At 40.2% G+C, this 11,260-nt stretch overlaps 1 protein-coding gene across 1 annotated transcript; it reads right to left on the bottom strand.

Annotated features, from left to right (window-relative positions):
- Positions 1-830: 830 nt before the first annotated feature.
- On the bottom strand, positions 831-3,115 carry LOC123969686. Its single transcript, XM_046047306.1, has 3 exons — positions 2,849-3,115; positions 1,930-2,220; positions 831-1,192 (listed from the first exon to the last, which is right to left on the bottom strand). The coding sequence occupies exons 1-3, from the start codon at positions 2,934-2,936 to the stop codon at positions 831-833; spliced, it is 741 nt and encodes a 246-aa protein (XP_045903262.1). The 5' UTR covers positions 2,937-3,115.
- Positions 3,116-11,260: the final 8,145 nt, after the last annotated feature.

Below are 11,260 nucleotides of genomic sequence, written 5' to 3'. Positions count from 1 at the left end.
TTCCACCTACAACTCATTCCCTCATCAGTTAGTCACTATTTAAACCAGTTCACATCCTTTGTTCATTGCCAATTAGCCTAGTTGCTGTGGCCTAGTTGCCTTACTGTTTTTTGGTTTTGAGTTTTTGTGACCTTTGTGACCTGTGTCTGCCTACGTGTACCTGCCTGAAAGCTCATTCATTTATGGGCAAAAAGTCACTGCACAAGTTTGCTTTTGCGTCCAATCCCCTTTTGTCCTGCATAACTCACCGTAACAATAACTGGCTTTAACAATTTGTTAACTTTCAGTTGTTCTAATCATTTCAGTTAGAAGTCTTATCAAACAAATTCTCTTCTAAAAGATAGAGATACTGACTCATGGATGTAAAAGAAAACAAACAGGGAATCCAGTCAGAGAAACGTATGCCAGAGACTAATAACATGAGGTAAAGATGGAAAGGGAGAGCATGGAAAGGTTTTGTGGATACTGGGCAGACAAATGAGTGAGATTAAATCCAACTTTCAACACACACTGGAAAATATGACTTAGTGTAGCTTTAAGCTTGGGAGTGTTGGAGAGCCGAATAGAAAAGGAAGCAAGCCAAAATCAATGCAGTCTTTGAAAATACAGTAGATTAAGATGTACTCTCGGTTCATACAGTACAGAGAGAGAAGTCACAAAGCTGAGGTTGGAGTCAAGAGAAAGCAAATTGAGGGAAATTCATTGTAGTAGACTCCATTGTAGACTGAGAGAGAAGACGGGTTTGAATGAGATTCAATTTCACCTCAAATCAAAAGCAATTCTTTTGTCTTTTATTGTCTCCTCCTTTCCAATCTTAAAGTGAAGCCACACTAACCACATGGGGAACAAAGAAGCACTGCTATCTCAGCCTGACACCAACCTTTCTGTGGCCGTTTCCATGGCAGCTTTCCCTTTTCTGTTGCAGTCAAAACTGTTTGATTGGCGAGCCAAAGGAGACAGCGGCTTTGATTGGCTGACTCCGAGGTGGGTGAGGCAGGGAAACAGCAGTAAAATGCTTTCCTCTGACCTTCATCATCCTTATTCTTTTCCTCCTCCTCCTCTTCCTCCTCCTCCTCCTCGGGTAGGTTGAGGAGTAAAGAGCTCTGATTATTGCCACCATACAGGGTGAGATTCAGGGTCTCTGCATCTCTGAACTGAAGCTCCACTGACACCTTGAAATGTACCTTTAAAGCTGTGAACGGATGAAGAGATGAAAGCATTGATAGATAAGTCCCATAGAATGTTTGCCATGTTCACCATCTTAGTTCAGTGTGTTAGCATGCTAACATTTGCTAATTGGCACAAGGGACCATACTCAAATAGCTAAAGGCTAAAAAACCTACAACTCAAATATAATAAGTTTTGAAAGTATCCAAATGTAAATATCCCACCCCGTCTCCTCAGGCCTCACTCCAAAGCCACTCCCCTCCCAAAACACATTTTCATGCGAAATGACTGCACAGGCAGAGTGCATGCAGGTAGGCATGCAGAGAGGCAGGTAATGGTCAGCCAATCATTTGCTTATTACAGTCCCGCAACAGCCACATTTTGGTCTCAGAGAATTTGACCTGAGAATTTTGACAAATGCAGCAAAAAAATGCTCCCGAAATACAATTCCTACCCCAGCTTTGATCAGCCACAGCTGATGTAATATGCATCTCTATTGGCAAATGGGAATTACATTAGACATTTCACTAAAAAACAGAAATATCAACCTCATGGGGACGCTATAGTGAAAGTCAGGAGGTCAGTTATGTTAGCTGGATTCATCCTCTGGGAACCATGAATGTCTGAATCATTTCATGGCAATCTATCCAATAGTTGTTGAGATATTTAAGTCTTGACCAAAGTGGTAGACCCACTGTTATCCCTAGAGCTACATCGATGATTTAAAACCACAAAAGCTTATCTTTAAAAACTGTGCACTACCTGAAGATGAGCTGTTGCTATGTAATTCTGCCATGTCCATATCTGTTTCACACATGAACCAGCTCTTTTCTGGGTCTTCACGGTCTCTCCTGGAGTCAGACGCAGGATCTGTCATGTTGCTTTGATTCTCTTGTGCGCAGGCCTCCTCCCACTTTTCATATTCTGGAACCTGTGAAGGGTCACACATGTCCTTTCCCCTAATTTCAGTATCCCCAGTCTTCCCATTTCCCCTCACCTGATTCCTTCGCTCACAGGGTCGGTAGGGCAGACAGAGGAAGCTAACTTTTGATGCTGAAAGGAGATAGAAAGCGAACAACAGTTAATTCAGAACGATTTCTCAACGGGAGCAGGCTTAGACTGGGGGGAAAAAGCAAAATGCTCTGAAGTCAGAAATCAGAGCAAGATCTCACAAAGGAAGCTGTTGCCTCTAGTTTTTACCTGACAGACAAAGACAGACAGAGACACAGAAAAAGAGCAATAGATTGAAGGCGAACACGTGCAGCAGTACAAAGGCTGAAGCACGTTGCTCTCAAAAGAAACAAGCTGTTCAAGGCAACACAACATGGAAACATTTTCAAAGCAGTCAGCCAGTGTTTTATGGAGCTATGTTTGGGAGAGAGTTTTTAGCTCAGAAAGACAGAAAGATATAGTTTGAATCAGAGTGAGCCTATATAAGGAAGAAACAGGACAAAGTGACTCAACAAAATAAAGTTAACTTCTTTTAAAGGGCGACTTTTGATGTAAAGTTTGAACAAAACTGAGCCTAAGTTCTTCCTTTTTGATGCTTTAAAAGGTTGTGAACTGATAGCAAAGCGTTTGGAAAAACATACACAAGTATACAGTCACACACACACACACACATCGCACACAGACAGACAGAGTGGATAAACATCCATCTGAAGCCATATGGATGACCCACCTCTGTGCAGTGTGAAGAATTCTGGGAGGCAGATGATCAAGGCGATGATCAGGAGGATGAGAAGTTTAGCCAGTGCTACTCTTGTCATGGTTGCACCATAAGATCACACACACGCACTTCTTCACGCCAACACAGGCATGACTTGTGGCTCGTGGTATCTGCTTCCTTGTCTTGAAACAAAGACATTCATTCACACCCTGTCTCTGACCATCAGAGTAGCCTTTGGTAGAGGGTTAAAACGCCCAAACGATATTGCTCATAATTCATGTAGAGGCAGACAACAACGCAACGACACGAAGCAACTTCACTTCCTATTACACTTCCTGTCATTTTCCGAGAACGAGTGAGAAATGGAGAGATGCCAAAACAACAAAGAGTTTCTATCAGCAGTATGTAAGTAGAAATGTGTCTGGGTGTGGATTCGTGTGGGAGATGGTGCAAGGGTGCCCACTCTTTACTCTCTACAGAAGAGATGAATATACTTTATTAGACTTTATTTATGAATTGAAGTCCTGTGTGAACAACAGTACAGAGATAGATGACCAACCGTGTGTAGTCTATGTGTGTGTGTGTGTGTGTGTGTGTGTGTGGTATGTACATGTAAAGATAAATTTTTGTAAAACTGTAACTCTATGCTAGACTGTACACTGTTTCTGTTGCTGGTGTTAAAATTAGGAGAATAACTCAAGTCTAACCCTTTTTTATATATAATTATGAGAAATCTTTGCATAATTGTTAGTTAATATCTAACCTCATATGTGATCATTATGACTTTGTATCTCATAATTAGATACAAGATAATACACATCTAAGTCTTGATTATCAAATACTACATTATAATTTTGAGATAAGATAATAATCATTCAGTTTCTCATAATTATGACTTTGTACTTTATAATTATGATATACCAACTCATCATTTAAAATGTCTCCTCATTATAATGAAATACTAAATCATAGATTTCAGTTACTAAGTAATAAGTACAAAATACTGCATTATAGTTGCTCATAATTATGAAAAACTACTTCATAATTATGAGTTAGTATCAGATAATTATTAGGTACTATGAGTTTCCACAGACCTCAGGCAGGCTGCCACTCCTTTAATCAACAATGCCACACAGTAGAGAACTGAAAGGTGTTTCTATTCCTGCTGTAGAAGAAATGACCTTTCTGTTTATCTTTTTTATTTCACTATATTCTGAAAAAATATATATTTTTCCTTTGTACTGTCTGACTTGATCTCTGTTGGGTGTTTAGTGTAGCTCCAATTTTACGGTTGGGTTCCTGAGAGCCACTTATCTTGGCAGGCACATACACACACACAAACACAGCATCCACACACACACACACACACACACACACACACACACACACACACACAAACACAGCATCCACACACACACACACACACACACACAGATGATCAGACAGACCCACACATACTCAAACACACAAACACAGCATCCACACACACACACACACACACACACACACACACACACACAAACACAGCATCCACACACACACACACACACACACACACACACACACACACACACACACACACACACACAAACAAACACAGCATCCACACACACACACACACACACACACACACACAAACACAGCTTCCACACACACACATACTCAAACACACAAACACAGTGATGAGCATGGCTGGCAGGTGGAGCGTTATCTCCACTCCACAGCGGCTTGCCTCTCTCAGGGCTTAGTCGGCAGCTTAGAATGGGACGGAAGCAGCCAAAACGAAATAAAATCACTTCCTCTCCTTTTATGTCCGATCAAAGCTGCTCGACACTTGGAGCATTTCCAAATATTTTGAGTGTAAGGCTGAAATGTATTTACCACCATGTCACCTGTGATTGTTCAGAGTTGTGGTATATACAATGGCAGAGTGTAAGGAGAGGGTGAAGTGAGGAGATGCTTCTGTCAATGTCTACCGTGCTGAAGTTTCCTTGAGCAAGACACCCCCTCCTAATGTATAGCTCAGTGGAAGCTGTTTGTTATTCTGACGCTGCATTCAAGCAAAGAAAAAAATTATTTATAGAGATCAAAACCTCCCTCCTTCTTGAAAGATTAATATAACCTTTTAATCAAATTGACCACATTTGAATGTCACTTTATGTTTGGGGATGAAAACCTTGAGTTAAATATATAAAAAAGTATGTATTTTATGTTCAGTATGTTATCTCACAACCTTACACAGCCATTGCAAGATGAGAGTTAGACGATCACAGAGGGAGGTGAAACACTGATTAAACCGTTGTGACAGAGTGAAATTGAGTGTTCCACATTTTTCAGGGGACCAGCTGGAAACATCCTCAGGATCCTCGAGCCTCCTTGAAACCTGGTTAGAGAACCACAGGTATGGACTTGCTCTCCTTTATTTTCTGCTAAGTTAACTGACAATCCAGCCTAAAGAGAAAAACTAAAACCTCCTTTTAGTTCCGCACAGCATGAGCCGAACTTTCCACCTGGCAGTATGCCAGAGAGCTAATAAATCATTCTGGGTTGATTGGGTGGAAGCTCCAGCAGATGGACTCATGTAAATTTGAGACCTGACTGTAGAGAGAAGTGTTAAAACGCTCTGGGTCCATTTTATTGCTTTTCCAGCAGGAGAGCCTAAGTGTGGGAAGTGGCTTGCCAGAGTTGGTGTGTCTGCTGGTCCATTCAGAGAAGGATATATTATATAAGTAGTGGCCAGATTGCTGTTAAATTCTATATGGATGGATTTTTGTGACCCCTTGACCCTTTATCTAAAACGACCACCAGAGTCGATTTCCCCTTGAATAACACTTTGGCCCTAAACTAGGTATCTCCAAAGTAATAAGTAATAATTTGACATTATGGCTTATTCAATTTCTTGGAGAGAGTAAGAAAATTGATACCACTTACATGTCTGCACACTAAATATACAAGTGGAGATAAGAGGTGATTAGAGTAAGATATAGTCCTACACAGAGCCCCCTGACTCCCTTTCCAAAATGTCAAACTATTCCTTTAAATTTTCTGATCTACACAAAATCTACAGCATTTTTCCTTTAAAGTAAAGCTCCAAAGATAAATCTTTTGATTTTAATGACACCATGGCGCAGCCCTCAGAACAAACTTCCTCAAGAATGATGCTAAGAATATCATTATGTTCCTTCGGTACTATACCTTTATGGGCTGTAGCTCTGCTGCTTCCAGAGATCACTGGCAGATCTTACTTACTAGTCCAACAGACAGAATTCCTGCTTGGTGTCTGTCTTGCAGTCTTTTATTTTACAAAGCTCTCACCAACGTCCTCTTTGGTTTCTTTGTCTCTGCCAGTAGCTAATACTATGTCCATAGAGGCTGCTGAGCCCGGTTACATTGCCCACTTGCTGGGCTCCGGCACGACACCGCGCCAGTCTCCACCAGCAACAGTATAATGTTGCTTGAAAACTGTGTGGAAAGCTAGCCAACAAAGCTAGACAGTAACCGACGCACTTACAGTAAAATTACCAACGTCCGAGTGTGTTATCTAGTAAGTTTGCTAACATCAACTTGAGATACATAGCTTGCGACTAAACCTCTGACTGTGAAACCACACACAACAATCACACTGAGAATACTCAGCTAGCTTCTTCCAAAGAACTTACAGTGTACATTTTATCCTTTTTACTTCTGCATATAGCTTGTGTTTTTTCCTAAGGTCTAGGGGTATCCCGGACGCAACTCTTCCCATTCCCAAGCAAGGCCAAAACACAGGAAATACAATTTAGCAGTTTTATTAGCTTCAGAGATATGCAGTGCCCAAAACAACAACCAAAACACTCTAAGAAACCTAAAACCTTCCTAAACCAAAAACAAAAAGTAAAGAAAAAGCTCTAAACTAGGCTTCTAATTCCAAAAACAGGAGGAAAAAAAGGATGCAAACAAAATGGGCTTCCCACTCCTACTTAACTGCTAGTACCTGAACAAAGCTACAACAAAGAAAATCTGTATATAACAAACAAAATGGCTAAAGCCAACAAAACAAAGTTGTCAACGACAATAATCGGAGTTACCAAGTTAAGCTGTTCCAAGACCAATGTGTTCACTACATAGATTCACTTACAAAGTCTAATATGATCACAACAGTTCTCTAGTCACAATGAACACAGACCATACACACAGTACCTGGCTCTTCTTCTTCTTCTTCTTCTTCTTCTGGCTTTCCAGCAGACTAGATGCCTTACGGCATATTGCTGCCTCTCACAGTTCAGTCTCAGTATCGTTTTATGGCATCACCATTCTCAGAGACGTAATCCTGTTGCAGAAAGTCCATGACTGCTTCCACTATCCTCGATTGGTTCTCATGAGGATTCAAAATGTCTCTCATAGCGCAGAGTATAGTTGATCTCTTAGCCTTTTGTACTGTTGACATTCCATAAACACATGTTTAGCAGTCTGTTGTTGATTGCAGGTTCTGCAGAGTCCATCCTCATGTTTGCCCATCTTTGCCAGATCTCATGCAAGTCCTCAGTGTCCCAGTGTTAGTCTTGTCATAATTACAGAATGTCTTCTGGTTTCACCCAAGTAAGACTGCTCTGTCTTTACTTTTTTTTGTATTGAATAGTAGTAATGACCCCTTGTTTCATTTTCCCACTGCCTCTGCCACACTGCTGTAATGTTTTCCTTAATGACAGACCTACATTCAGATACCCCAATACAAACTATAGCCTATGTCTCTTTTCAAAGCCATTTTTGGTGCCCTGTCTGCCACCTCATTCCCTTCCACCCCAACATGTGCAGGCACCCAAAGAAATCCCACTGACCCTCCAGCCTGTTCGATTCTATGCAACAGAACCATCAGCTCTACAAACAAGTCTGGCCGTGCTCCCCAATTGCTTCCTCTCAGAGTTTTTAACACTGAAGCCGAATCTGAGCATAATACTGCTCTCCTTGGTTGAACATCCTCCACCCACTGTAGTGCCCATATAATAGCTAGAAGTTCTGTTGTATACACCAATACCCCCTCAGACAGCCGCTTGAGCTTTACAATTTCATATTGTGGGGTATAAAAAGCAAAACCCGACTTCCGAGTTTGTGGATCTTGGCATCCATCTGTATAAATCTGAAGATAAGACCCCCAATGATTTTCCAGTCTTTGTTTTACCATATCGGAATACACAGTGCCTTCATGATGTTTTATGTTGTCCATTATACTGAAGAAAGTTCCCCCGTTCCTCTCACTTTCTTCAGGGCCTCTGCATATGACATTTTGCCCTCAATTCTCGTTTTCTATAGCTCTAACATGATACTCAGACACCCTAAATGAAGATACATGATTTCCACCGCAGTTACAGCACTTAACTATGTCAGCTTGACATTGAGTAAAGTCATGGCTTCCTCCACACTTTCCACACCTTTTATTTCCTCCGCACGCTGCTGCTACATGGCCATAGTGTTGACAGTTGTAACAGCGCAGCGGGGGGCAAATGTATTGTCTCACTGGAAAGCTCATATATCCAAGACTGACTCTTGTTGGCATAATATCTTGCTTGAATGTTACTAGCCCAGCAGTGCCAGATGCTTTGAATCTCCGTCCTGCTTCAATCTCAGCTCCTTTTAAATTCTTCAAGATGGTACTCTCTGCCATCTCAGGGCTTACGTATATTACCCCTTTAGCATTTTTAGCTTGACCAAGTATGAAACATTCTATAGGCCTGTTGAGCAGATGGCATTCAACCTCTGAGTATCGTTTCTGCAGAAAACATTTCCATTCATCATCATTTTAACATTTAGAACTTTTCCCATTTTGTTTTTTAGCTCCTCTGATAGTCTGAGAAGGTTTAAGGCCATGTCACTCTTATCTTTGAATTTAACTATCAACTTAAATCCACCCTCCTCTTCAAACCTTGACATTTTCCTCATGGTTTGGGAATCGTCACTCTCCTATTGTTGGATCTATCTCTTTTTTCAGTTTGCCTGGGATTTTTATCATTACTCCCCTCTCCCTCACTTGGCTTCCCTTTCAGCGGCATGGCCTACCCCCTGTTGGGGAGGCCTGTCTGCTGCTTCCAACAGATCACAATCCAAGCTCTCACAGGGGATGCCAAATTGAGATGTTATATAGGCCTACCAGTCACCGTGTAAGGTTAATGAGTCAGAAAAGTAATTTGAATCGCCCTCCAAACCGTACAACTCCGCCACGTCCGGTTCCGCCAATGCTGAGATTGACTCCAACAGTCTTCGCCATCCACCTGCCAGGGTCATAACACTTGCTTGCTGAAAAGTTGCATTGGTGCCGCAAAGCATAACAATGTTACATAGTGAAGTAGCTGGCACTGGCACAGGTAATGACAGAGATTGTACCATCAAAATGATTTTGAAGCTGTTATTTCAAATACATTTACTACATAATGTTGCTTTAATGTCAGACATATTGACAGTCACCTCGGACAGGAATCATTTGAGAGACAGGTACTGTGCACGAGTTATTTTTGGAGCACTGCGTTACTGCAGAACTTGATGTAGAGAGTTTAGAGATTGTATGTAACAGCATGATTAAATTAGGGATTTGGGTACAAGTGAGGACATTTAACTACAGGCTACGCTTCACAGGCTCAGTGCAGGTTATAGTTGTATTTCAGGCAAGATGTTGTAGATTTGATCCTTCTCATCATGCCCTCGCCGCGATGTCTGAACGTAATCCCTCGTCTGATTGAATTGGATACAAAGTTGTTCTCAGATAGACTAAGGCATCACATTATTCATCCTTTACACCTTTTTTGTGTTTGTGTTGATTAATTGAAGGACAAAAGAAGTCAAGTAGGTTTGTTTTTGTTTGTAATGCAGTTTATGTTTTCTTTTTAAAAGACTCAGCTTTAAAACTTTTGAATGAGGTGTGATACTTGCTTGTTTTCTGAGATATAGGTTGCATTTTTGGCATAATTTTAAGGGTTTCGCTCATGTATTGTTGTTAAAACCTCATTTTTAATTTTTTTATTTTATTTTTATATGTATTACCAATTTTTTGGTTCCATTTTCAGCCACATCCCTTATGGTCTGCATTTTATTTAATAAGTGATCAACTGCATCAAAAACATTGTTTTATACAATACATACATTTTATTCCTGGGCTACACTAATGTCCTCTTTGAATATGTGTTAGTGGACTGAAATTTTGGCAGTATGTCTTTCATACGTTGTATGCTGTGGCCTGTCTGAATAATGTCTCTTTTGTTATTTGGCACTGCGCAGGGGCAAACTAGTTTTCCCTCTAGGAAATAATGAAGTTATCTAATCTAAACTTGCTCAGCTCACATTGCTTTTTAGATTTTGCATCAGTCATGCAGCTGAATAAAATTCAACATGCTAATGAGACAAGAAAAATCCATCTCCAGATCCTCTTTTGCCTACATCTTCATATTTTAACTTTGTCAAGTTTTTCATCTTTGCCTCTTATCTAACATCTTGCATCTCAGGAGGAAGCAGACTATCTCACTTCTGGTAACTTTTTAGCCAAAAATGCAGTGTGGCTCTAGGGATGGTAATGTTAATTTGTTGTTCAACCACTTTGAAGTAGACTAAATTGTATGCACTAATGGATAAATTGACATGGAATGATGATACTTAGTCCATGAGCCCAGAAAGTGAAACCTACTGACTTCCTCTGATTTTTCATTTAGTGTCATCATCAAGTTAAATTTAAATTTGTCTAATAGAAAAAATACCTGCTGTTCTTGCTATGGTGAACATGATAAACATTTCCCGCAAACATCAATATTAGCATTGTCATTATAAGCAAGTCAGCATTCTTTTTTTATCATTTTGCTCAAAGCACCGCTGTGCCTAAGTACTGCCACTGACTCCTGTTTGATGACATCTTCCCAGTCGCTGTGTTCATTCAGTCTCTTAGTCTCACTTTCAGGGCCCTTGCAATTTCAGAATCCAACTGCTGTCTCATGTTGCATACCACTTCGCTTTTCCACATCAAGCACTTTCAGAATCTCTTGTCCATGTGGGTATAGGATTTAAAGCCAAAACACAGAATACACAAATATTAAACCATTTCTAAAGCTTAATATCACATAAAATGTTGAATGGCTTTTTCAAACACTACAGCAGTGGTAAAAAAAACTGAAGTGCACCATACATATGAAGATTTTTTCAGCTTCGGGACCGTTTTAGTTTGTTTAGTTTTAAGTCAGCCATGTCTGAAAACAAAATAGGCATTAGCTTTAGCTTTGATTTGATATGACGTAAATGTATAATAAAAAAGAAAATCTTTAAAGCAGTTATGTTTATCAATATTTTTCTAATAACAATGTATCAAATAACAATGTGAAAGGGGTCACTTGTAGTGTTAAACCTGCAGAGAATTATCACTTGAATCTGCATCTCTCCTCGGATTTACAGAGCTTTTTAATGAGTTTCAGC

The sequence above is a fragment of the Micropterus dolomieu genome, linkage group LG04, assembly GCF_021292245.1.
Source record: "Micropterus dolomieu isolate WLL.071019.BEF.003 ecotype Adirondacks linkage group LG04, ASM2129224v1, whole genome shotgun sequence".
Taxonomy (NCBI): domain Eukaryota; kingdom Metazoa; phylum Chordata; class Actinopteri; order Centrarchiformes; family Centrarchidae; genus Micropterus; species Micropterus dolomieu.
The sequence above is the reverse complement of the archived record's forward strand: the minus strand, read 5'-3'. Positions and strand labels throughout refer to the sequence as shown.